This window comes from Rhinoraja longicauda, chromosome 40 (genome assembly GCF_053455715.1).
Source record: "Rhinoraja longicauda isolate Sanriku21f chromosome 40, sRhiLon1.1, whole genome shotgun sequence".
In the NCBI taxonomy this organism is placed as follows: Eukaryota; Metazoa; Chordata; class Chondrichthyes; order Rajiformes; family Arhynchobatidae; genus Rhinoraja; species Rhinoraja longicauda.
This window is the reverse complement of record NC_135992.1, coordinates 16,292,627-16,320,225: the sequence shown is the minus strand read 5'-3', so window position 1 is coordinate 16,320,225 and position 27,599 is coordinate 16,292,627. Positions and strand designations below refer to the sequence as shown.

Genomic DNA, 27,599 nt, shown 5'->3' with positions numbered 1-27,599 from the left:
AGGTCCCGACTCGAAACGTCACCTATGCATGTTCTCCAGAGATGCTGTGTGTGGGAAGGAACTGCAGATGCTGGTTTACACCGAAGATAGACACAAAATGCTGGAGTAACTCAGCGGGACAGGCAGCATCTCTGGAGAGAAGTTATGGGTGACATTTCGGGTCGAGACCTTCCTTCAGACTTCTCCAGAGATGCTGTCTGACGTGCTGAGTTCCTCCAGCACTTTGTGTCGTTTTTGTAAACTAGCAGCTGCAATTCCTTGTTTATTGGCACAAAAAGCTGAAGTAGCTCAACGGATTAGGCAGCAACTCTGGAGGATAGGGATCGCTGAGGTTTGGGGGTGGAGACCCTTCTTCAGAGTGGTGAATCTGTGGAATTCTCTGCCACAGAAGGTAGTTGACGCCAGTTCATTGGCTATATTTAAGAGGGAGTTAGATGTGGCCCTTGTGGCTAAAGGGATCAGGGGGTATGGAGAGAAGGCAGGTACGGGATACTGAGTTGGGTGATCACCCATGATCATATTGAATGGTGGTGCAGGCTCGAAGGGCCGAATGGCCTACTCCTGCACCTATTTTCTATGTTTCAGACTGCAGTTCCTTGCAGAGACCCATGTTCCAATGCTTGCACTGAGTGGGAGAGATAGGAGAGCCAGTATGGACACGATGGGCCGAATTCTCTGTGTCACGAGTGGGGGCGGGGTAAGTGGAAGCTTGCATTTTTAAACACTGATCAGGGGAGGTGCGAATGGCGGCGGGGAGTTTGTGAGAAGTTTGTATTGTTGTTAAAGTTTCGTGGCTCCACCCGCGGGCGACGACTGGATGGCGAGGCAGAGAAGCGCCGCCGTGTACACCTCTCTCTGTCTGTCTGGCTGTGCCCTGGACCTGCCTCCCATCACATCACATCACATCACATCCCATCCCATCCCCACCCCTGCACCTGAGCCTTCCCGAGCGGCACAGCAGAGGGGAGTGGAAAGGAGAGGAGAGGAGTAGAGTGGAGTGGAGTGGAGTGGGGAGGAGAAGGAAGTGGAGAGGAGAGGAGAGGAGTAGAGTGGAGTGGAGTGGGGAGGAGAAGGAAGTGGAGAGGAGAGGGGTAGAGTAGAGTGGAGTGGAGTGGGGAGGAGAAGGAAGTGGAGAGGAGAGGGGTAGAGTAGAGTGGGGAGGAGAGGAGAGGAGAGGGAAGTGGAGAGGAGAGGGGAGGAAAGGAAAGGAGAAGAGTGGAGTATAGTGGAGGGGAGAGGAGAGGGAAGTGGAGAGGAGAGGGGAGGAGTGGAGAGGGGAGAGGAGGAGAGTGGAGTGGAGAGGGGAGGAGAGGGGAGAGGAGAGGGGAGGAGAGGAGAGGAGAGGGGAGGAGAGGGGAGGAGAGGGGAGAGGAGGAGAGTGGAGTGGAGAGGGGAGGAGTGGAGAGGGGAGGAGAGGAGAGGGGAGGAGAGGAGAGGAGAGGGGAGGGGAGGAGAGGAGAGGAGAGGGGAGAGGAGAGGGCGACCTGTCCTGGGGCAGTGGGAGCCGATTGATTGACTGAGTCCGGCCGTGAGGAGCTGGGAAGCCGAAGCTGCCGGTGAGTTGGGTTGAGTTTCTGTGTCTGTGGGGCTTGTATCAGTTCCATGTTGCTGCGACCAACAAATGCTACCATCCCCCTCCGCAACTGACTGGGTGCTGAGTTAAAGAATTAAGATGTAAACTGGCAGTCTCGGAACAGTTTCGCGTATACCGAGGGGAGGGGGGGGGTTAGGTCGGAGATGGGGTGTCGAGGGGAGAGGGGGTAATACGACTCCAGACTTAAACCTGAATTTCAGGTTTTGCATTGGGAGCCAGAGTGTGTGGTAGTTGCGACATCGCGCTGTAGCCTGACTGAGAGGGAGAGAGTATAAGAAAATAACTGCAGATGCTGGTACAAATCGAAGGTATTTATTCACAAAGTGCTGGAGTAACTCAGCAGGTCAGGCAGCATCTCAGGAGAGAAGGAATGGGCGACGTTTCGGGTCGAGACCCTTCTTCAGACTGATGTCAGACTGAGAGGGAGGTAGTGATGTTCCCGCAACAACCTGTTTGTTTGTTCTCTACTCATCTGACAAAGGCCGTGGGGATGTCCGGGCTTGTCTGCTGGAGAAGGAGGGAGGGAGTTAAAGAGAGGGAACGAGGAGGAAAGGGAGGGAGAGATATGGAGATAAGAGATACACAGGGAAAGGGAGAGAGATAAAGAGGGGGAAGCAATGGAAATGAGGGGGAAGGGATGGAGGGATAGAGAGAGGGGGAGGGTGGGAGAGAGGGGAGAGAGAGGAAGGGAGGGATAGAGAGAGGAGGTAGAGGGGTAGGGAGGGAGAGAGGGGTGGTGAGGGAGAGAGAAGGGAGGGTGGGAGGGAGAGGGGGAAGGGGGAGAGGAGGAGGGGGGATAGGGGTGTAGAGGCAGGGGGAGGCAGAGAGAAGGGACGGCGGGGAAGGGAGAGACGGAGGAGGAGGGAGAGAGGGGTAGTGAGGGAGAGAGATGGGAGGGAGAGGAGAAGGGTAAGTGGGAGGGAGGGAGATAGAGACACTGTGGGCCCCAACACGGCCCTGGAGTTTTTATGTAGTGCCCAGCTGCCCCCATGCCTGCCTGCCTCCCCCATGCCTGCCCCCCTCCTGACCTGCCAGCCAGCCCACTCCCTTCCTGCCCAGTATTGTTTGTTTATCCATGGGTTCCCAGTGGATTATTATTATGGGGGGATGGGAAGGGGTTAAATGAGTGAACTGTTGAGAGGGGACACATTTCTTTAACTTCTACCCATTAGCATTGTGGAATCCCTCCACCAGTTGTTGTGTTGGATTGTCCTCGAACAGTCCAGGACTTTTGCCGCCCGCCCTATTACGAAACTGAGGCCCTGAATGTATCCTCAGGCTGCTGCAGGCTGTGCCTAATGCTTGGAGGTTAATGATAGTTTGGGCTCCTTCCCCCTCCCCTCCCTCCCCACAAGTCTGCAACCATGTGTTGAAGCAGACAGCAGTGCGTGGGTGGGGAAGGGGGAGGGGGAGGGAGGGAGGGCTGCCTGTGGGTCACAGAGTAAACCTTCCCCAGGCAGGTGGGTTTGACCACCTGGGCCGGGCGCTGTGGCCCAGCACTGAGGGAGTGTTCCCTGTCAGCTGGGTGAGACTAGTCCCAGTTTCAGTTTAGTTTATTGTCAGGCGTACCGAGGTACAGTGAAAAACCTTTGGTGCGTGCTAACCAGTCAGCGGAAAGACAGTCTGAAGAAGGGTCTCGACCCGAAACGTCATCTATTCCTTCTGTCCAGAGATACTGCCTGACCCGCTGAGTTACTCCAGCTTTTTGTGTCCATCAGCAGAAAGACAATACATGATTACAATCGAGCCATTTACAGTGTACAGATAGATACATGATGAGGAAATAACGTTTAGTGCAAGGTGAAGACCAATCAAGGATAGTCCGAGGGTCACCAAAGAGGTAGATAGTAGTTCAGCACTGCTCTCTCATTGTTGGTAGAATGGTTCAGTTGCCTGATATCAGCTGGGAAGAAACTACCCCTGAATCTGGAGGTGTACGTTTCCACACCTCGATACCTTCTGCTTGATGTGGGGGGGGGGGGGGGTAAGAGGGAGGCTCTCGACTGCTGCAGAAGACCCCAGGGCTACTTTGTGGCAGAGGTTTATCGCTCGATCAATGAAACGTCAGTAGGGCCACGGTCATGAAGTTGCTGCAGGTGAACGCTCTCAAACTAGGGGTAAGAGCAGGCCACTCAGCCCATCTAACCCGCTCAGCTGTCCAATAGGACCAGAGGGCACAGGTCTAAAATGAGAGGGACAAAGTTCGAAGTTGACAATTAGAAGAAGGGTCTCGACCCAAAATGTCACCCGTTCCTTCTCTCCAGAGATGCTGCCTGCCCCGCTGAGTTACTCCAGCTTTTTGTGTCTATCCAAAGATTTAGATATAGTTTTAGTTTGAGAGATACAGCATGAAACAGACACTTCGGCCCACCGATCCGTGCCGGCCATTGATCACCCCGTAAACTAGTTGTGAACTGTCATGATCACGTTACTGTTTATGGGTGTTGCCGGGCATAAGATGGCTGCCATGCCTCCAGCATCAGTCACACATCAACAGGAAGTTGATTGTCTGTGTGAGATGTTCCGAGGGTAGGGTTGCCAACGGTCCCGTATTAGCCCTTGTCACCCCGTATTTTGGGCTAAATTAGTTTGTCCCGTACGGGACCGTCCTTGTCCCGTATTAGTAGGGTTGCCAACTTCCTCACTCCCAAATACGGGACAAAGGGTGACGTCACCGCCCCGCGCCCCATGTGACCTCACCCAGCCAGCGGCCACATGCTCCCGCTCCACCAATGGCGGCTGCCCTGGCCGGGAGGCGGGTAGAGCTGCTGCCTCATGGTGCCGGAGACCCGGGTTCTATCCTGACCTCGGGTGCTGTCTGTGTGGAGTTTGCACATTCTCCCTGCAACCACGTGGGTTTCCTCCGGGTGCTCCGGTTTCCTCCCACATCCCAAAGACGCACGGGTTTGTAGGTTAATTGGCCTGTAAATTGCCCCCAATTTACAGTCAGAAAGTGGGATAGAACTAGTGTGTATGGGTAATCGATGGTCGACATGGACTCGTTGGGCCGAAGGGCCTGCTTCCGTGCTCTGTGCCCTCTCTCCACAGATGCTGCCTGACCCGCTGAATACTTCCAACCACCGTAGGCTTTGGAAAGCATTTTTAACCAGATTACCAAAGAGCACATCTGAAGTGTTGAGTCCACTAACAAAGGGTTACTTGACGTCTTGAATCTTTCCCGATGACTAATAAGTGACTCAGTGAGTTTCAGTTCCCCTGCCACGCTTCAAGTCCCACTCCAGGGACTGGAGTACAAGGTCTACGTGCCACTCCAGTGCGGTGCTGAGCGAGCACTTTGTTGGTGAAGTGCCGTCTTCACTTGGGACGTTAATCCTCAGCCCCGTCTCTTCCAAACACGGGTCGAAGAGCAGGTGAGCTGCTGCTGACGTCTGATGGTCAACACACACCTGTGGGATCTTGCTGTGTGAAAAATGGCTTGCCACCTAATCTACTCTACGACAGTGGCTAGATGCCAAAAGTATGTATAGGAAAAAAACTGCAGATGCTGGTTTAAATCGAAGGTAGACACAAAATGCTGGAGTAACTCAGCGGGTCAGGCAGCATCTCTGGAGAGGGGGATGTTTCGGGACGAGACACTTCCTCAGACTGATGTCAGGGGAGGGGGCGGTACTGCCCCGAAACGTCATCCATTTCTTCTCTCCCGAGATGCTGCCTGACCCGCTGAGTTACTCCAGCATTTTGTGTCTACCTTCGATGCCAAAAGTACTTGGCCTTGGGCCACACTGAGGTCATGGGAGATGCCGATAAACCTGAGCTCGATAGGTTTGGGCTGTGAGTGGAAGGTGTTTCCTGGCACAGGAGTGTAAGTTACACATTCCTGAGTTCTAGTTGACTGTTTTGTGATGCAGTTCCACATCCTGTTGGTTTATTGATTAGCCATGACATATTATTTCCAGCCTCTCAAACTTAGCTTCCTTTCAATGTATTAAACACTCACCTTGTGCTGACTTCAGGAGTCAACAGGTTGGTTTAAGTGTTGTAAGCTAGCATTGGACGTTAGAGAGGTTTTGTTTAGTTTAGAGAAACAGCGCGGAAACAGGCCCTTCGGCCCACTGAGTGTGTGCCGACCAGCGATCCTTGCTCATACACACACTAGTGACAATTTACCAAAGCCAATTATCCTACAAACCTGTATGTGTTTGGGATTTTTGAGGAAACCGGAGCACCCGGAGAAAACCCACGCAGGTCACGGGGGAGAACGTATAAACTGTACAGACGGCACCCGTAGTCAGGATCGAACCTGGGTCTCTGGCGCTGTGAGTCAGCAACAATGCTGCTGCGCCACTATGCCCCCTTGTGAAATGAATAAATGCAAACCATTTACTGGTACAGAGTCATACAGTATAGAAACTGGCCCCTCGGCCCAACTTGTCCAAGATGCCCCATTTAAGCTAGGCATATTTTCGCATGTTTGGTTCAAACCCCTCTAAACAGACAAACAATAATAGAGCAATAATAACAGTAATAGTCTGTGTAGTTCCGTTTATTTGAGGTTGTAGTGTTTAATAGCCTAATGGCTGCAGGGAGGAAGACACATGATAAGGTACGTGTTGGATACAGGTTTAAGGAGTCGCAGCGTGACTGCATGAGTGCCTGGTTGCAGGAGTGGGTGAGGGTGGCTTTGCCGTGACTGCTGGGGAAGTGTCATTGTTTATACAACGATGAGCAGCCAGAGGGTGGGCAGGAAGTGCCGCTCTGGAATATAACCCGACAATGGCCCTCGCCACAAGCTGGACCATTTCTGCCGACAGTGAGATTTTAGATTTTTTTTTAGAGATTCAGCGTGTAAACAGGCCCTTCGGCCCACCGAGTCCGCGCCGCCCAGTGATCCCCACACATTAACACTATCCTACACACACTATGGACAATTTTTACATTTTACCCAGTCAATTAACCTACATACCTGCACGTCTTTGGAGTGTGAGAGGAAACCGAAGATCACGGAGAAAACCCACGCAGGTCACGGGGAGAACGTACAAACTCCGTACAGTCAGCGCCCGTAGTCAGGATCGAACCCGGATCTCAAGCGCTGCATTCGCTGTAAGGCAGCAACTCTACCGCTGCGCCACCGGAGATTGTTTTGCTGGATTCCCCTCTCACGCCGCAAACCATCCGGGTCTCATTGCCACCGTGGTCACAACTGACCGAGTCAGTGGATATTTTTAAGGCAGAGATAGGCAAATTCTTGATGAGAATGGGTGCCAAGGGTTATGGGGAGAAGGCAGGAAAATGGGATTAGGATGGAGAGATCAGCCATGGTTGAATGGCGGAGAAGAATCGATGGGCCGAATGGCCTAATTCTACTCGTATAACTTGTAAACTTGCGTGAAAACAGTTTGGAGAATTAGTGAATAATGAAGGGCCGTGAATGGATGTGGAGAGGATGTTTGGAAAGGGTGGATGTTTAGTGCGGCACGGTGGAGCAGCAGTAGAGGTATTATTACAGCATTAAAGACACTTGGGCAGGTACATGGATAGGAAAGGTTTGGAGGGATGTGGGCCAAATGGGACTAGCCTTGAAGGGGCATCTTGGTCGGCACAGGCGAGTTGGGCCGAAGGGCCTGTTTCTGTGGGAAACCTTTCACCAGTAGAGAGTTGTGTAGAGAGCAGCCCAGACCATCGCACAAAACAAACTCCCTTCCATTGACTCCATCTGCACTTCACGCTGCCTCAGCAAGGCCAGCAGCATAAACAAGGACTGGCCACTCCCTCGTCTCCCCTCTCCCATCAGGCAAGAGGTACAGAAGTGTGAAAACACACACCTCCAGATTCAGGGACAGTTTTTTTCCCGGTTGTTATCAGGCAACTGAACCGTCCTACCACAACCAGAGAGCAGTGCTGAACTACTATCTACCTCATTGGTGACCCTCAGACTATCCTTGATCGGACTTTGCTGGCTTTAACTTGCACTAATCATTATTCCCTTTATCCTGTATCAGTACAGTGTGGTCGGCTCGATTGTAACCATGTATTGTCGTTCTGCTGAATGGTTGGCACACCACGGAAGCTTTTCGCTGTACCTCGGTACATGTGACGATAAACTAAACTGAGAGCGAGAAGGGCAGCAGTTGTCCAAGAGGACAGCTCAGCACGAGATAGACAGAGAGAGAGAGAGAGAGAGAGAGAGAGAGAGAGAGAGAGAGACGGGGAGAGAGAGAGAGAGAGAAAGAGAAAGAGAGAGACACACACACACACACACACACACACACACACACACACACACACACACACACACACACACACACACACACACACACACACACACACACACACACACACACACACACACACACACACACACACACACACACACACACACACACACACACACACACACACAGATAGAAACATAGAAAATAGGTCCAGGAGTAGGCCATTCGGCCCTTCGAGCCTGCACCGCCATTCAATATGATCATGGCTGATCATCCAGCTCGGTAACCTGTACCTGCCTTCTCTCCATACCCCCTGATCCCTTTAGCCACAAGGGCCACATCTATCTCCCTCTTAAATATAGCCAATGAACTGGCCTCAACTACCTTCTGTAGCAGAGAATTCCACAGACTCACCACTCTCTGTGTGAAAAAAAACGTTCTCATCTCGGTCCTAAAAGACTTCCCCCTTATCCTTAAACTGTGACCCCTGGTTCTGGACTCCCCCAACATCGGGAACAATCTTCCCGCATCTAGCCTGTCCAACCCCTTAAGAATTTTATATGTTTCAAGATAGAGGGGCACGGAGAGATAGAGGGGCACAGAGAGATAGAGGGGCACAGAGAGAGACACACACAGGCAGGCGTGAATGTAGAGATGGGGCAGTCCCTCCTGCCACCGACTGTTTCATGTGGCACTCAGCGGAACCCGCGCTGAACTCAGTTGTCGTCTTGGTCCACGCAGTAACGCAGTGAGTGATGCATGGTTGCAGACACCCACAACGAGAGCTCTGATAGGAAGGAAGTGGTGGTGTAGTTCAATTTAAGTTTACATCTGCGGTCCTAGTATTACATTCCACTTGATGCATATCACTTTGAGGGAAGGGTATTCACACAGTGAACCTGCACGGAGACAGGCCCTTCTGCCCAACTCATCCCTGGAAAGCAGGATGTCCCATACAAGCTAGTCCCTGTTTTACTTTAGTTTAGAGATACAGCGCAGAAACAGGTCCACACCGACCAGCGATCCCCACACACTAACACTATCCTACACCCACACTAGGAACAATTTGTTTACACTGGAATACAGCGGTACACCACGGGGATAGGCCCTTCGGCCCACAACATCGGACTAGACAGGAGGCCACGTTAAATGAATATTGAGATACAGCTGTACAAGACATTAGTGAGGCCCACACTTGAACTGTTGTGTATAGTCCTGGTCGCCAGCCATTAGTAGGGATGTCATTAAACGGGAAATGGTGCAGGAAAAATTCATAAGGATGTTGAGAACTACAGGTGCTGGTTAATACACAAAAGACACAAGGTGCTGGAGTATCTCAGCGGGTCAGGCAGCATCTGTGGAGAACATGGATAGGTGACGTTTCACAGAGTGCTGGAGTAACTCAGCGGGTCAGGCAGCATCTGTGGAGAACATGGACAGGTGACGTTTCACAGAGTGCTGGAGTAACTCAGCGGGTCAGGCAGCATCTGTGGAGAACATGGATAGGTGACGTTTCACAGAGTGCTGGAGTAACTCAGCGGGTCAGGCAGCATCTCTGGAGAACATGGACAGGTGACGTTTCACAGAGTGCTGGAGTATCTCAGTGGGTCAGGCAGCATCTGTGGAGAACATGGATAGGTGACGTTTCACAGAGTGCTGGAGTAACTCAGTGGGTCAGGCAGCATCTGTGGAGAACATGGATAGGTGACGTTTCACAGAGTGCTGGAGTAGCTCTTTTTTTTTTATAGTTTAGTTTATTGTCGCGTGTACTGAGGTACAGTGAAAAGGTTTTGTTGCGTGTTAATACTAACGTACATCATCAGTGTAAAATGCGTTTGTATCAAGAGATAATATTTAATTATGCACACTGACAACAGAATATGAAATTATTTCTTCCTGCATCTTAACAAGCCTGTAAACACATTAACACACAAGTAAATATATAATAATCAAAAATGCAATAAATAAATAACCATAATTCAAAAATACAATAAATAATCCTGGGCTCATCAAAGGTGCCCTAGAAAGTGGATTACGTTTATTCTCTCAGCTCTGCCTCTCGTTAGAACATATAAAAGTGCAGCTGGAAACAGGTGCACAATGTCTGTCCTGACCAAGGGTCCCCAAACACTAGTTCTACCTCACTCACTGGGGGCAATTTACAGAAGCAAATTAACCTGCAAACCTGCACATCTTTGGGATGTGGGAGGAACGGTAGCGCAGCGGTAGAGTTGCTGCTTTACAGCGAATGCAGCGCCGGAGACTCAGGTTCGATCCTGACTACGGGTGCTGCACTGTAAGGAGTTTGTACGTTCTCCCCGTGACCTGCGTGGGTTTTCTCCGAGATCTTCGGTTTCCTCCCACACTCCAAAGACGTACAGGTATGTAGGTTAATTGGCTGGGTAAATGTAAAAAAAATTGTCCCTAGTGGGTGTAGGATAGTGTTAATGTACGGGGATCACTGGGCGGCACGGACTTGGAGGGCCGAAAAGGCCTGTTTCCGGCTGTATATATATGATATGATATGATATGATATGATATGATATGAAACTGGAGCACCCGGAGAAAACCCACGTGGTCCCAGTGAGACCGTACAAACTCCGTACAGACAGCACCCGTAGTCAGGATTGAGCCCGTGTCTGTGGCGCTGTGAGGCAGCAGCAGCTCTACCCGCTGTGCTGCTGTGGTGAGGGAGGGGCGGAGGTGGGGTTGTGTCAGGCTGGGGATGACTGGGTTGTTGTTGTGTGTCTGCAGGGGGAAGCCTATTGCACTGCCAGCCTCAGTGGCACCAGACAGACACCAGCATGGTGGCCAGCAGCCTGCGGTTCCTCCTGCTCATGGTGTGGGCACTGGCCAGTCCTCACCATGCCAACGCGCGGGCACTGACCCAGCGGGGAGACGCTGCAGGGGAAGGTGAGTGTGCCCCCCTCGCCAGCTTCCAATTACAGCGTTCGGGAGACGCAAGCAGCTGCGATCCGGAGCAAAACACAAAGTGCTGGAGGAACTCAGTGGGTCAAGCAGCATCTGTGGAGGGAATGGGCAGTCGGCGTTTCAGGTCGGGACCCTTTACACTTTAGAGCTATGGCTGGGAAACAGACCCTTCAGCGAGTCTGCACCGACCAGTGATTCCCCCATGCACTAACACTATCTTACACACAATATTTTTACCGAAGCTAATTAATCTACAAACCTGTACGCCTTTGGAGTGTGGGAGGAAACTGGAGCACCCGGGGAAAACCCACGCAGGTCATGGGGAGAGCGTACAAACACCGTACAGACTGTACCCGTAGTCGGGATTGAACCCGGGTGTCTGGCGCTGTGAGGCAGCAACTCTATCGCTGCGCCACCGTGCCGCCACCTTGTACAGACTGATTGTGGTCGGGGGGAGAAATCTAGAAACGAGGTGGGGGCCTGGCAAGTGACTGACTCGCTGAGTTCCTCCAGCACTTTGTGTTCTGCATATAATGCATACATTTTTATTCACAAACACAATTAATCCCGCATGCACAGATACAAATCACAGGCCACATCAAATGCAGGTCGATGCACAGATAATCTCTCCATCACACACGCATGTACAATGCAGGGCAGGGTGCACATAAAACTACTCCGTCCCACTCTCTCTCTCGCTCTGGCTCACGCGACACACATCTGTACAATTAGTGGATTATCCTGCATAGCAAAGAACTGCAGATGCTGGTTTAAATCGAAGGCAGACACAAAATACTGGAGTAACTCAGCAGGACAGGCAGCATCTCTGGAGAGAAGGAATGGGTGACGTTTCTTCAGTCTGAAGAAGGGTCTCAACCAGGAACATCACCCGTTCCTTCTCTCTAGAGATGCTGCCTGCCCCGCTGAGTTACTCCAGCATTTTGTGTCTGTCTGCAGCATAACAGAACATGTGAACCACTTCACATTCTAATAAACAGAATCTAATTCTGCCCCTATCACTTGTGGGCCCGCTGACAGTTTCTCGTTGGGTTTAGTGTTCCTGGATGAAGACAAAGCGGCCCTGTTCCTGGGCCGGAAGCTGCTCTACAATAGTTGGGACTTTGAGTTCATCACGCAGGGTGACATCGAGCGCGAATGCTACGAGGAGGTGTGCAACTTCGAGGAGGCTCACGAGGCCTTCGAGAACAACGAGCAGGCGGTGAGTATTGTCCCAGAAACGAGAGTCTGGTCTGCTTCATCCCCACAGCAACAACAACACCAGCGGCTGCTTACCGGGTGTCTTAAACTTAGTTTAGAGATACAGCGCGGAAACGGGCCCTTCGGCCCACCGGGTCCGTGCCGCCCAGTGATCCCCGCACACTAACACTAGCCTACACCCACTAGGGACAATTTTTACATTTACACCAAGCCAATTAACCTACAAACCTGCACGTCTTTGGAGTGTGGGGGGAAACCGAAGATCTCAGAGAAAACCCACGCAGGTCACGGGGAGAACGTACAAACTCCGTACAGATAGTGCCTGCAGTCGGGATGGAACCCGGGTCTCTGGCGCTGCATTCGCTGCAAGGCAACAACTCTACCGCTGCGCCACCATGACTGGAAGAGCAAGCAGCTCTCTCTCTCTCTCTAGTTAACACCACATAATCCAGGCGGCATTACTAGTACAGTTCATGTTTTGATTTTGGTGTTTAGTTTAGAGATACAGCATGGAAATAGGCCCTTCGACCCACCGAGTCTGCGCCGACCCGTTCACACTTGTTACGATAAGATATAACTTTATTTACCCCAGGAGGGAAATTGATCTGCCAACAGTCATAAAACACAACAAGATACACGGAAAGTCCAGGATTGGGGATGTGCAAAGATTGGGGTGGGGGGTCAGTCTCAGTCTCAATCTACCTCACGACAGAAGGGGGAGGAGTTTTCCTGTTTGATAGCCACAGGGAAGAAGGTTCTCCTGTGGCGTTCTGTGCTGCATCTTGGTGGGACCAGTCTGTTGCTGAAGGTGCTCCTCAGGTTGACCAGTGTGTCACGGAGGGGGTGAGCTGTGTCCAGGATGGTCCGCAGTTTGAGCAGCATCCTCCCCTCCAAGACCCCCCCCCCCCCCGTGAATCCAACACCCACAGGACAGAGCCAGCCTTCCTGATGAGTTTGTTCTGTTATGCCACTTTCCCATCCACTTCCTACATACTCGTGGGTTTGGGGGGATATGGGACAAATGCAGACAACTGTCTTTAGTTAGAGGCTGGTGAATCTGTGGAATTCATTACCACAGATGGCTGTGGAGGCCAAGTCAGTGGGTATTTTTAAGGCAGAGATAGATTTTTGATTAGTGCGGGTGTCAGACGTTATGGGGATAAGGCAGGAGAATGGGGTTGAGAGGGAAAGATAGATCAGCCATGATTGAATGATGGATTAGACTAGATGGGCTGAATGGCCTAATTCTGCTCCTATGACTTACAAGCTTATGAAATGGGACTAACTGAGAATTCCAACTTGGTCAGCAGGACGAAGGTGGGCCGAAGGGCCTGATTCCATGCTGTACAGCGCTATCACTGTTTCTATTGGTGCACCGGTCATTCTGAGATCTCTGACTTTGGAGCTCAAAGATACTTTGACTGATGTGTCCACAGTAATTACAGGTTGGGGAGAGAGAGAGAGGGAGGGGGAGAGAAAGAGAGGAGAGAGGGAGGGAGGGGAGGGAGAGAGAGAGAGAGAGGGAGAGAGAGGAGGGGGGGTATGGAGGGAGGTGGTGAGTGGGAGGGCAGAGTGAGGGAGGGAGGGGGAAGGAGGGAGAGAGGAGAGAGGGAGGGAGGGGAATGGAGTGGTAGGGAGGGAGAAAGGGAGCGGGAGGGAGATTGGAGAGCAGTGTTGTTTGGTGTGAGGTGATGCTTCCTGGGTGCATGGCTGACCTGTCTGGCGTTACCCTGAGTGATGTTATTATTCTGAGTGTCTCCATGTCTGTGCCTTTCTTGCAGCTGGCTTTCTGGAACAAGTACAAGCAGAGCCAGAACCCAGGTGAGTGGTGGAGTGTGGAGCGGTGTTTGTTCCCCAAGCTGCCCTCCCATGTTGATGTAGCCGCGCTGTGACTCCAAATGCTCTCCCAACCCCCCCCCCCCCCCCCCCCGTCACAGACTGTGATATTACATTGCATGTTTACCCCAGAAACTGGCCGTTCAGCCCAACTTGTCCATTCTTGCCCTTGTCCTCCATTGGAATCTTTAGACAGATAACGTGAAAAACAATCCCTTCACCCCAGCGAGTCCGTGCCGACCAGCGATCCCTGTACACTAACACTATCCCTGTACACTAACACTATCCTGCTCACACCAGGGACAATTTACAATTTTTACCGGTGGCAATTAACCTACAACAAGGGGTCAAAGTTTAAGGATAAGGGGGAAGCCTTTTAGGACCGAGATGAAAACGTTTTTTTTCACACAGAGTGGTGAATCTGTGGAATTCTCTGCCAGATACGGGATACTGAGTTGGATGATCAGCCATGATCATATTGAATGGCGGTGCGTACAGGCTCGAAGGGCCGAATGGCCTACTCCTGCACCTATTTTCTATGTTTCTACAAACCTGCACGTCTTTGGAGTGGGAGGAAACCGAAGCACCCGTAGAAAACCCACACGGGTCACAGGGAGAATGTACAAACTCCGTACAGACAGCACCTGTAGTTGGGATAGAACCCGGGTCTCTGGTGCTGTGAGGCAGCAGCTATGCGGACTGGTGTAGGTGGGGCACCTTACTCAGCGCGGGCACGCTGGGGGGAGGGTGTGTTTCGGTGCGGGGCAGCTCATCGCTCTGCGGTCTCTTGTCCACCTGCAGGAAGCCCCACTGCCCACAAGTTTGATGTGGCCGGGCTGGTGGCCGGGCTGATCGGCGGCTTCATCCTCATCATCCTGGCCGGGCTGGTGGTCGTCTACTTCTGCAAGCGCACGGGCAAACACAGAGAGAGGTCAGTACCAGCTCATGCCCACCGCCACACCCACCGTCACACCTACCCCAACACACCCACCGTCACACCTGCCATCACACCCACCGTCACACCTACCCCGACACACCTGCCGTTACACCTGCCATCACACCTACCCCGACACACCTGCCGTTACACCTGCCATCACACCTACCCCGACACACCTGCCGTTACACCTGCCATCACACCTACCCCGACACACCCACCGTCACACCTGCCATCACACCCACCGTCACACCTGCCATCACACCCACCGTCACACCTACCATCACACCCACCGTCACACCTACCCCGACACACCTGCCGTTACACCTGCCATCACACCCACCGTCACACCTACCGTCACACCTACCCCTACACACCTGCCATCACACCCACCGTCACACCTATCCCGACACACCCACCGTCACACCTGCCGCTACACCTGCCGTCACACCTGCCATCACACCTACACCGTCATACCTACCCAGACACACCTGCCATCACACCTACTGTCACACTTAGACAGGTACTCGTGCTCCTCAACTTACATTCTAAGAAACCCATCGCAAACCGAAAATATCGTAAGTTGAAATGCATTTAATACCCGCGATCACGTGGCCGGGAGCGAGCGGCGGTTCGCTAAGGGTGGCTGCCATTTTCACTATCGCCAGTTGAAGCATCGTAAGCCGGGGAGCAGCTGTACATGGATAGGATAGGGTCAGAGGGATATGGGGCAAACGCGGGCAGGTGGGGCATGGTGGTCAGTGTGGGCAAAGGGCCTGTTCCACGCTGTACCACTCTGTGACTCGCTATGACTCTATGACTCGCTCCGTTTGTAACTCGCCTCGCTGATTATCTCCTCCAGACCTCCGACCTACCGCGGGCACGCCCGGGACATGAGCAGCCCGCCTGCCGAGGGGCCGGGCGAGGCGGTGCCCCTCACCACGCTGGGCGGCGTTGCCCCAGCACTGCCCACGTACGATGAAGCCCTCCGGAGAGCGGGCCATCACGACGCCGAGCCACCCCCCTACGCCAGGTCTGTACATCAGCTCGCCTCCCCTCCCTCTCCACACCTCCCTTGGTAGTTTAGAGATGCAGCGCCGAAATAGGCCCCTCGGCCAACCGAGCCCGCGCCGACCAGCAGTCCTTGCACATTAACACTATCCTACACACACCAGGGACAATGTACAATTCTTTACCAAAGTCTAGTTATACTGCAAATCTGCACGCCTTTGGAGTGTGGGAGGAAACCGGACAACCCGGAGAAAACCCACGCAGGTCACAGGGAGAACGTGCAAACCCCGTACAGACAGCACCCGAGATCAGGACAGAACCCGGGTCGCTGGCGCTGTGAGGCAGCATCTGTGGAGAGAGTCTGGAGAAGGATGCAAGGATCCTTGTCACGGTTCCACCCGAACAGCTCCGTCACCAGGGACGCATTCAGAGACGGACATCGAGTGCTGCTGGAGGGTCATCAACTCGCTGTTGGCTCAAGACGCTCTTTGGTCTGCCCGAGCTTTGTTGACCTCCCAGCGGAGCGAGCTGTCCGTGGGGGAATGTTGCCGACTGGCCCGCTGCAGACTGCAGGAGTATGTGCTGAGGGACGCACTGAAGCTTGGTGCAGCCAACGCCAAGGCCCTGTGGGGGAGGACCACAGTCTAGGGTCCTTCCCATGCTGGACATGGGGGGCAGGGTGTGGTGGGGACACCCCTCAAACAAGGGCAGGGATAGTACCCCAGGGGGCCACATGGGTGGTAAGGGTGCATTGTTTAAAGACGGGTGCAAACACTGCTGAGGATGACACTAATGCATGTATACATGCTGAGAATGTGTGAAGACGTTTTACACAGTTTTGGCACTGTATAAATATATATGTTTCTCAATAAGGTTTATTTTTGGAACAGAGATTGTTCATCCAACATGCCAGAGAAGGAAGAGGGCATCCCCAACCAATAGGGAAGGGAGTGAATGCGTCATCGCCCAATTTAGTTTAGTTTAGAGATACAGCGTGGAAACAGGCCCTTCGGCCCACCGAGCCCGCACCGACCAGCGATCCCCGCACACTAACACTATCGGTTATTTATTGGGAGAGTGCAGAGGGTGGTGAAGGTGTGGAATTCTCTGCCTCAGAAGGCAGTGGAGGCCAGTTCGTTGGATGCTTTCAAGAGAGAGCTGGATAGAGCTCTTAAGGATAGCGGAGTGAGGGGGTATGGGGAGAAGGCAGGAACGGGGTACTGATTGAGAGGGATCAGCCATGATCGCATTGAATGGCGGTGCTGGCTCGAAGGGCTGAATGGCCTCCTCCTGCACCTATTGTCTATTGTCTATTGTCTAACACTATCCCACACACACACTAGGGACAATTTACACTTATACCAAGCCTATTAACCTACAAACCTGCACGTCTTTGGAGTGTGGGAGGAAACCGGAGCACCCGGAGAAAACCCACGCAGGTCAGGGGGAGAACGTACAAACTCCGTGCAGACAGCACCTGTGGTCGGGATGGAACCCGGGTCTCTGGCGCTGTGAGGCAGCAGCTCTACCCGCTGCGCCACCGTGACGCCCTAGATTGGATTATGTTTGATCGCCAATCAAACGGCTTTCTATCCCCTATTTGGATCTTTTTATAAAGTGCACGGAGTGAAGATAATTAAACCGACTTTCTGTTTCGTTGCTGTGTGACCTTTCCTGACCTTTGGTCGCGACTGGATCAACAATTCCAATATTCTGTGTCTCTCCCCGAAACATCATCTTTCTATTCCCTCCTCAGATGCTGCCTGACCCACTGAGTTCCTCCAGCACTTTGTGTGTTTTTCTCAACATTCCTCTCAGCTTCTGCAGTCTCTTCTGCCTCTGCAGAATCTGTGCAGTGATTAACAAGGAGATTGAGCATGATGGTCAGGCACTCGATTTGTGCCTCTCCGGCCATCTGTCTCTGGTTGTGGGTGTGTTTGTGAGTGGCAGACTCCTGGCAAACTCAGCGGGACAGGCAGCATATCTGGAGAGAAGGATTGGGTGACGTTTCATGTCGAGACTTCTTCAGACTGTTTAGAGATAAGGGAAACGAGAGGTATAGACCACGATGTAGAGAGATAAAGAACAATGAATGAAAGATGTGCAAAAAAGTAACGATGATAAAGGAGACAGGCCATTGTTGGCTGTTTGTTGGGTGAGAACGAGAAGCTGGTGCGACTTGGGTGGGGGAGGGATGGAGAGAGAGGGAATGTCGGGGTTACCTGAAGTTGGAGAAATCAATATTCATGCCACTGGGCTGTCAGCTGCCCAAGCGAAATATGAGATGCTGTTCCTGCAATTTGGATTTAGCCTCACTCTGACAATGGAGGAGACCTAGAACAGTGTGGGAATGGGAAGGGAATTAAAGGGTTTGGCAACCGGGAGATCAGGTAGGTGATCGAAGCGAAGCGAAGGGACCGAGCGAAGGTGTTCAGCAAAACGATTGCCCAGTCTACGTTTGGTCTCGCCGATGTATAAGAGTCCACATCTTGAACAATGGATACAGTAGATGAGGTTGGGGTGGGGCGGGGAGAGAGGTAACATTTGCTTTAGCTTAGTTTATTGTCACGTGGACTGAGGTACAGTGAAAAGCTTTTTTGTTGCATGCTATCCAGCCAGCGGAAAGACAATACATGATTACAATCAGGCCGTCCACAGTGAACAGACACAGGATGAAGGGTAAAACGTTCAGCATAAGATAAAGATTAAAGATAGTCCAGGGTCTCCAATGAGGAGATGGGAGGCCAGAACCGCTCTCTAGTTGGTGGTAAGATAATTCAGTTGCCTGATAACAGCCAGGAAGAAACTGTCCCTGAATCTGGAGGTGTGCGTTTTCTCATTTCTGTACCTCTTGCCAGATGGGAGAGGGGAGAAGAGGGAGTGGCCGGGGTGAGACTGGTCCTTGTTAAAATTTAAGGTTCAAAACACAAAGTGCTGGAGGAACTCGGTGAGACAGGCAGCGTCTGTGGAGAGGAGACCCTTTGAGTCGGGAATTCCTTTAAGACACGCGTCTTCACCCACAATACTTGATGTGAACTCGTAATATTTATCGGTTATTTATTGGGAGAGTGCAGATATTTTGTTGTGTAGAGGACAGGAAGTTGGGGCATTAAAGTCATTTAAAGAGGGACTAGCTCAATCAGGGATTTTACAGGGAACTGGAGCATAGAACATAAAGCAGAATGGCACAAGAACAGGCCCTTCGGCCCACACTGTCTGTGCCAGCTCTCATCTGCCTGCACACAATCCATGTCTGCCCATTCCCTGCATATCCATGTGACTGTCTCAAAGCCTTTTAAACATTGTACCTGCCTTCACCCCACCACCCCCAGCATGTTCCAGGCACCCACCGCCTTCTGAGTAAAAACCGCACATCTCCTTTCAGCTTAAAGCTATGCCCTCCAGTAAACTAACACAAAGTGCTGGAGTAACTCAGTGAATCAGGCAGCATCTCTGAAGAAAATGGATAGGTGACGTGTCAGGTGGGGACCTTTCTTCACACTAGTATTTGATTTGTCCACATTGGGGAGAAGGTTGTGACTGGAGGAGATGAGGCGAGGGGCAGATTGGCCGCGGTCGTATTGAAGGGCGGGCTGGGCTGGGCTGGGCTGGAGGGGCCGAGCGGCCTGTTTCCTGGTGTTCTAACGCACGCTCTGTTCTCTGCAGGGGGTCGACGCAGGAGCAACAGCCCAGCTGAAACCTGGACTTCCATCTCCACTCCACTGCTGGTTTCCGCATTATCCCAGTGGGGGAAGAGGCAAAGCTGGACAGTGTTTCAACAATCACGGGATGGGGGTGGGATTGGGGGGAGGTGGCGGGAGTTGCTGGAATAAAGACTAGCCCTGGACAAACTCCGGGGTGCAATGAGTCCTCACGTCACGCACACTCCTGCCCCTGCGCTCTGAATATTCCTCACTTCATGCTGATCCTTCTGTGAACTCTCTCCTTCTCCCCCCTCCTCTTCTCCCCCCCTCCCCTCCTCTCCCCATCACTTGGTGGCTACAGCGGTAGAGCTGCTGCCTCACAGCGCCAGAGACCCGGGATCGATCCTGACCTCGGGCGCTGTCTGTGCGGAGTTTGCACGCATCTCCCTGTGACCTCGTGGGTTTCCTCTGGGTGCTCCGGTTTCCTCCCATATCCTAAAGACGTGCAGGTTTGTAGGTTCATTGGCTTCTGCAAATTGCCCCTAGGATGTGGGATAGAACTAGTGCCCAGGTGATCGCTGGTCGGCACGGACTCGATGGGCCAAAGGGCCTGTTTCCACACGGTATCTCCCTCTTTAAGTTCAATCATGCTCAAGAATACTCTGCCTTCATTTATCTCAGTGTTGACCAGGCTGGTCCGTGCACTTTATAAAAAGATCCAAATCGGGGATAGAAAGCTGTTTGATTGGCGATTAAACATAATCCAATCAAGGGCGGCACGGTGGCGCAGCGGGTAGAGCTGCTGCCTCACAGGGCCAGAGACCCGGGTTCCATCCCGACTACGGGTGCTGTCTGTATGGAGTTTGTAAGTTCTCCCCGTGACCTGCGCTTCTAGTGTTGACCAGGGTGGCAGAGTGTTTCCACTCTACCTCTTCCCCCCCCCCCCCCCCCCAACTCTCGGAAGAGGGGAGGAGAAGGGAAAGACTGATAGATGATGGAACCCTAGCTTGGTATATTGGTTCCAGACCCCCAAATGGGACTGTAGGAAGGAACAACATGCTGGAGTAACTCAGCGGGACAGGCAGCATCTCTGGAGAGAAGGAATGGGTGACGTTTCTTCAGACTGGTCTTCATTCCTTCCCTCCACAGATGCTTCGTGTCTCGTTGAGTTACTCCAGCACTCTGTGAAACGTCACCCATTCCTTCTCTCCAGATGCTGCCTGTCCCGCTGAGTTACTCCAGCTTTCTGTGTCTGTCTCCAACAGGGATTGACGGATCTTGATTAGTAAAGGACGTCAAAGATTATGGGGAGAAGGCAGGAGAATGGGGTTGAGAGGGAAAGATGGATCAGCCATGATTGAATGGCGGAGTAGACTCGGTGGGCCGAATGGCCTAATTCTTATATATGAACTTAAAACTGCCAAAAACTCATTGATTCATGACTTCTTCTCAATTGTTTAGTGACGGTGAAAGAAACAAAGTGCTGGAGGGTCTCGGCAAATCCGTGGAGGGGAATGGCCGGGACCCTTCCTCCAGAGGGATTGAGTCGATTGGGGAGGGGAGGGGGGGGAGGGGGGGGGAGCTGGTGACTGGGGGAGTCTCCGAGATTTTGGAATTGTGATATCTCTGTGAATCTGTGTGTGTACTTACTTGTGTGTAAATCTTTCATTTAAAAAGTTCAATAACGAGGCCACATAATTGAACGGTGAACCATAAACACTCCAAGTCCCCCATCAGAGACTCCTCCTCACTCACCACATTCAAAACATCACTGAAGTCTCACCTGTTCAACACTGCCTTCAACCACTGACCGTCACCTCACCTTATTCTTCCTTTTCTGTTCGTTTATTTACTTATTTTTATGTCTTACTTAACCATGTAAAGCGTCTTTGAGTGTCTAGAAAATCGCTATACAAATGTAATGTATTATTATTATTATTATCTTGTTGGTGGGAGTTTCCATGGTTACCGGGCCTAGTAGGAGATGGCTCTCCTCCCAACCCTGATCCCGGGCCTGGCCTGAATGATGGGCAACCCTGCTATTCAACCAGATGCAACTAAATTTAAAGCAGCTCTATTCCCAGAAGCCCTTCTTGCTTAAGTCCATACTCTGCCACCTCCAGTTTAAATTCCATTTGGAATATTTTGGAGGACCAAGAACCAAGAACAAGTCTTTTCTAATCTCATTAAAAAAATAGTAATCCAAAAGTTGTCTTCAGTTCGAAGTGGGAAGGGGGGGGGGGGGGGGCAATTTTAACCAAACTTTGGGGTGGGGGGGGGGGCTGATTGCTACGGTCGCTTATGACCCCAGCCTGACTTGCATCCTCCGCTGATGATGTTGAGGTAACGTCACCATCTCCTTGGGTCGAAAAGGAGGGGGATGGAGGAGGTGGGAGAAGGACAGGTCGATGTGTCGTCGATGATCAAAGTCTCGGATAGACAGGAGAAACCGGTTCACTGTGCCTTGCATCAGATGTTAATATTTTACATAGATTAAAATAAGTGTACAGTAACTCCTTTGTAATAAACTGGCTTGTAGCTCAAGTCCTTTTGTTTTTAATAAATGTTTTAATAAATATCCCTGTTGCAGGCTGTGGATCAACAGCAATGATCTGCAAGCAAGTTACTCTGAAATTCATTTTCTCGGTCTAAAGGTTCCTGGTGAACTGACCAAAGAGTCAGTCCAAAGCTAGACACAAAAAGCTGGAGTAACTCAGCGGGACAGGCAGCATCCCTGGAGAGAAGGCACGGGTGACATTTTGGGTCGAGACCCTTCTTCAGACATCGCCAGAGACCTGGGTTCGATCCTGACTACGGGTGCTGTCTGTACGGAGTCTGTACGTTCTCCCCGTGACCTGCGTGGGTTTTCTCCAGTTACCTCCCACACTCCAAAGACGTGCAGGTTTGTAGGTTAATTGGCTTTGGTTATAATGGTAAATTGTCCCTAGTGCGTGTAGGATAGTGTTAGTGTGCGGGGATTGCTGGTCGGTGTGGACTCGGTGGGCCGAAGGGCCTGTTTTCACACTGTATTTCTAAAGTCTAAAGTAAAGTCTCCCAGTCCGGACAATTCACGTACAAACATTGTGTCTACTCCACTGCGGAATCTCAAGGTGTGCCCAGCATGAACAAGTTCTCCTCTCTCTGGTGGCAGTTACGTGAGACCCTCAACAGCATGCCAACTTGGTACTGAATGGACAGGCTGGGCCGAAGGGCCAGTTTCTGTGCTGTACAGCCCTGAGACTCATTGAAGTGTAATCACTGCTGTTTAGTTTAGAGATACAGCACGGAAACAGGCCCTTCGACCCACCGAGTCCGCACCAACCCCTGGATCCCCGTACACTAACACTATCCTACACACACTCGGGACAATTTACAATTTATACCAAGTCAATAAAAGGAAAGCACGAAGAGGCAAGGCAGGAGAGTTTAATTGTCCGATTAACCAGGAATGAAACAATGAAATACAGACTTGCTGCAGCTTTACTGGCCCGTCAACACACTGATAAATATAGTCATTAATAATCAGTACCAGGAAACCAGACCATAATAGTGCAAAAACCAGACCATAACAGTGCTAAACCAAAGTCCATTGTGCAGCGAAAACCAAAGTCTATAAAAGTCCAAAGATCACAGTTGCTGAGGTTCATGTACAGTTTTCAAGAAACTGATGGTTTGGTTTAGTTTAGTTTAGAGACAGCACGGAAACAGGCCCCTCAGCCCACCGAGTCCATGCCAACCATCGATCACCCGTTCACACGAGTTCTACATTATCCCACTTTCTCATCCACTCCCTGCACACTAGGGTTTTTTTACAGAGGGCCGATTATCCTACAAACCCGCATGTGTCTGGGATGTGGCAGGAAACTGGAGCACCCGGTCACAGGGAGAAACTTGCAAACTCCGCACAGACAGCGTCTGAGGTCAGAATCGAGCCCAGGTCTCTGGCGTTGTGAGGCAGCAGCTCTCCTGGAGTGTTGAACAACGAGAGAAAATCCCCAGGGGGAAGAGTTACAAAAGTGCCTGGGGAAATCCCTTTCGGAATTCCCCTCCCCAGAGGGGGTCTAAAACAATTTGGAAACTTCAGCAGGTTACCTGGAAGGGGTTAGCTTTACAGTGTGCAGTTTACCAGGGAGTACAAACACCTTGGAGTGTACCTGGACAGCAAACTGGACTGGTCCAGGAACGCTGAGGCGCTGGACAAGAAGGGACAGAGCCGGCTGTACTTTTAGAGAAGGCTCCGCTCCTTCAACATCTGCAGTGAGATGCTGCAGATGTTCTACCAATCGGTGGTGGCCAGTGCCATCTTCTTCACCGCCGTGTGCTGGGGCAGCAGGGCGAAGGCCACGGGCGCCAACAGGATCAACAAACTCATCGGGAAGGCTGGCTCCGTCCTGGGGGTGGAGTTGGAGTTGGATTCATGGGTGGTGGTCTTGGAGGGGAGGATGCTCCTCAAACTGCGGAGCATCCTGGACAATACAGCTCACCCCCTCCGTGACACACTGGTCAACCTGAGGAGCACCTTCAGCAACAGACTGGTCCCACCAAGATGTGCAGCACAGAACGCCACAGGAGATCCTTCTTCCCTGTGGCTATCAAACTGTACAACTCCACCCCCTTCTGTCGTGGGGTAGACTGGGATTGACCCCCCCCCCCTAATCTTTGCACATCCCCTATCCTCTCCGCTCTTCACTTTAAATTCATGTTTCGTGTAGTTTGTGTTTTATGACTGTTGGCAGATCAAATTCCCTTCTGGGATAAATAAAGTTCTATCGTATCGTATCGTGGCAGACAGCGGACTCCACAGCTTCTATCAAAACCTTGCTTTATTTTAAATACATCTCCAAAGTTTGGCCCTCCTCTAGTTTTGAAAGAGTTAATTGTGAGGTGAGATAACCAGACCAGTGCTAAACCTCATCAATCTGGACCATCGCCAATCAATCATCGATACAGGTCAGACCCCTTCTACAAACTGAGAGTGTGGATGTGGGGGAGAAATGAGGAAACGTCACCTATCCATGTTCTCCACAGATGCTGCCTGACCCACTGAGTAACTCCAGCACTCTGTGAAACGTCACCTATCCATGTTCTCCACAGATGCTGCCTGTCCCACTGAGTAACTCCAGCACTCTGTGAAACGTCACCCATTCCTTCTCTCCAGAGATGCTGCCTGACCCGCTGGGTTACTCCAGCACTCTGTGAAACGTCACCTATCCATGTTCTCCACAGATAATAGACAATAGGTGCAGGAGTAGGCCATTCGGCCCTTCGAGCCAGCACCGCCATTCAATGTGATCATGGCTGATCATTCTCAATCAGTACCCCGTTCCTGCTTTCTCCCCATACCCCCTGACTCCGCTATCCTTAAGAGCTCTATCTAGCTCTCTCTTGAATGTATTCAGAGAATTGGCCTCCACTGCCCTCTGAGGCAGAGAATTCCACAGATTCACAACTCTCTGACTAAAAAAGTTTTTCCTCATCTCTGTTCTAAATGGCCTACCCCTTATTCTTAAACTGTGGCCCCTTGTTCTGGACTCCCCCAACATTGGGAACATGTTTCCTGCCTCTAACATGTCCAACCCCTTAATAATCTTATACGTTTCGATAAGATCCCCTCTCATCCTTCTAAATTCCAGTGTATACAAACCTAGTCGCTCCAGTCTTTCAACATACGACAGTCCCGCCATTCCAGGAATTAACCTAGTAAACCTACGCTGCACGCCCTCAAAAGCAAGATGCTGCCCGACCCGCTGAGTTATTCCAGCACTCTGTGAAACGTCTCCTGTCCATGTTCTCCAGAGATGCTGCCTGACCCGCTGAGTTACTCCAGCACTCTGTGCCCTTTAACACCCAGGACCACACTGCCAGCCCAACGAGTGCAGACACAGCGGACCCTCTCTGCACCGACCCAGTTTCATTTTATTCTGCAGCACATTCCCCTTGCACCAAGCCTGGACTCTGACCCTTGGAATACATTCCCCAATAACAGCTCCCCATGGCTGCTGTGGTAGGGAGGGAGTGGTGGAGGGAGGGGACAGCTGACGGAGGGGTGGAGGGAGCTGGGAAGGGAGGGGAGGCAGGGGAGGGAGGGGAAGCAGCTAGGGCTATGGCTGAGTTTCCTGAGGAACTCTTTCAGACACTCCCTGCTGGCGGAGAGAACCCCCCCTTGCAACCAGACCTCCCCTGTCACCCCCCGTCCCTCAGAGGAAGGCACCTCCTTATCCCATCCCTCCTGGGTCTCAGTGACCCCTTTGGGTGGCTGTTGGGTGCAGGGAGAGAACATTTACCACCTGCTCCTCTCCCCCGCCCTCCTCTCCCCCTCCCTCCTCTCTCTCCTCCTTCCTCTCTCCACCCTCCCTCCCTCCTCTTTCTCCCCCTCCTCTTTCTCCCCCTCTCTCCCTCCTCTTTCTCCCCCTCCCTCCTCTTTCTCCCCCTCCCTCCCTCCTCTTTCTCCCCCCTCCCTCCCTCCTCTTTCTCCCCCCTCCCTCCATCCTCTTTCTCTCCCCTCCCTCCCTCCTCTTTCTCCCCCTCCCTCCCTCCTCTTTCTCTCCCCTCCCTCCCTCCTCTTTCTCCCCCCTCCCTCCATCCTCTTTCTCCCCCCTCCCTCCATCCTCTTTCTCTCCCCTCCCTCCCTCCTTCTTCCCCCCCCCCCTCCCTCCCTCCCGTGTACCCCACCATTCAATCATGGCTGATCTATCTCTCCCTCCCAACCCCATTCCCCTGCCTCCCCCCTCTTTCTCCCCCCTCTCCCCCTCTTTATTTCCCCCATCTACCCCCCTTCCCCCCCTTATCTCCCCCTCTCCTCCTTCCCCCCTCTCCTCCCTTCTCCCCCCCCTCGCCTCCCCTCTCCCCCCCTTTCTTCTCCCCCCTCCCCCTTTCTTCTCCCCCCTCCCCCTCCCCCCTTTCTTCTACCCCCTCCCCCATTTCTTCTACCCCCTCCCCCCTTTCTTCTCCCCTCCCCCCTTTCTTCTCCCCCCTCCCCCCTTTCTTCTCCCCCCTCCCCCCTTTCTTCTACCCCCCCTCCCCCCATTTCTTCTACCCCCTCCCCCCTTTCTTCTCCCCTCCCCCCTTACTTCTCCCCCTCCCCCTTTCTTCTCCCCCTCCCCCCTTTCTTCTCCCCCTCCCCCTTTCTCCTCCGCCTCCCCCTTTCTTCCCCCCTTTCTTCCCCCCCTTTCTTCTCCCCTCCCCCTTTCTTCTCCCCTCCCCCTTTCTTCTCCCCTTCCCCCCTTTCTTCTCCCCTCCCCCCTTTCTTCTCCCCCTCCCCACTTCTTCTCCCCTGCCCCTTTCTCCCCCCCTTCTCCCCTCCCCCTTTCTCCCCCTCCCCCCTTTCTCCTCCTCCCCCCCTTTCTCCCCCCCTCCCCCTTTCTTCTCCCCTCCCCCCTTTCTCCCCCTCCCCCTTTCTCCTCCCCCCTTTCTTCTCCCCTCCCCTTTCTCCCCCTCCCCCCTTTCTCCCCCCCTTTCTTCTCCCCTCCCCCCTTTCTTCTCCCCTCCCCCCTTTCTTCTCCCCCTCCCCCCCTTTCTTCTCCCCTCCCCCCTTTTCTTCTCCCCTTCCCCCCTTTCTTCTCCCCTCCCCCCTTTCTTCTCCCCCCTCCCCACTTCTTCTCCCCTGCCCCCTTTCTTCTCCCCCTCCCCCTTTCTCCCCTTCCCCCCATTCTTCTCCCCCTCCCCCCCTTTCTTCCCCCTCCCTTCTCCCCTCCCCCTTTCTTCTCCCCTCCCCCTTTCTTCCCCCTTTCTTCTCCCCCCCTTTCCCCTCCCCCCCTCCCCTTTCTTCTCCCCCTCCCCCCCTTTCTTCTCCCCCCCTCTCCCCTCCTTTCCCCTCCCCCCTTCCCCTCCCCCCCTTTCCCCTCCCCCCTTCCCCTCCCCCCTTTCCCCTCCCCCTTTCCCCTCCCCCCCTTTCCCCTCCCCCTTTCCCCTCCCCCCCTTTCCCCTCCCCCCCTTTCCCCTCCCCCCTTTCCCCTCCCCCTTTCCCCTCCCCCCCTTTCCCCTCCCCCCCTTTCCCCTCCCCCCTTTCCCCTCCCCCCTTTCCCCTCCCCCCTTTCCCCTCCCCCCTTTCCCCTCCCCCCTTTCCCCTCCCCCCTTTCCCCTCCCCCCCTTTCCCCTCCCCCCCTTTCCCCTCCCCCCCTTTCCCCTCCCCCCCTTTCCCCTCCCCCCCTTTCCCCTCCCCCCCTTTCCCCTCCCCCCCTTTCCCCTCCCCCCCCCTTTCCCCTCCCCTCCTTTCTCCCCCTCTCCCCTGGCGGCGGGGCATTGTGGGTAGGCGGACG

The 27,599-nt window shown here is 52.8% G+C and overlaps 1 protein-coding gene across 2 annotated transcripts; it reads left to right on the top strand.

Annotated features, from left to right (window-relative positions):
• Nucleotides 1-1,450: 1,450 nt before the first annotated feature.
• prrg2 (proline rich Gla (G-carboxyglutamic acid) 2) lies at nucleotides 1,451-20,419 on the top strand. 2 transcript variants are annotated; one of them, XM_078430575.1, is made up of 7 exons: nucleotides 1,451-1,556; nucleotides 10,522-10,680; nucleotides 11,754-11,917; nucleotides 13,698-13,737; nucleotides 14,554-14,683; nucleotides 15,549-15,719; nucleotides 19,364-20,419. In XM_078430575.1, exons 2-7 carry the CDS (start codon nucleotides 10,572-10,574, stop codon nucleotides 19,392-19,394), a joined length of 645 nt encoding a protein of 214 aa, XP_078286701.1. In that variant the 5' UTR covers nucleotides 1,451-1,556; nucleotides 10,522-10,571; the 3' UTR covers nucleotides 19,395-20,419. The 2 variants fall into 2 exon arrangements, with proteins under 2 accessions (XP_078286701.1, XP_078286702.1); XM_078430576.1 differs by lacking the exon at nucleotides 1,451-1,556 and adding an exon at nucleotides 4,851-4,965.
• The last annotated feature ends 7,180 nt before the right edge of the window (nucleotides 20,420-27,599 follow it).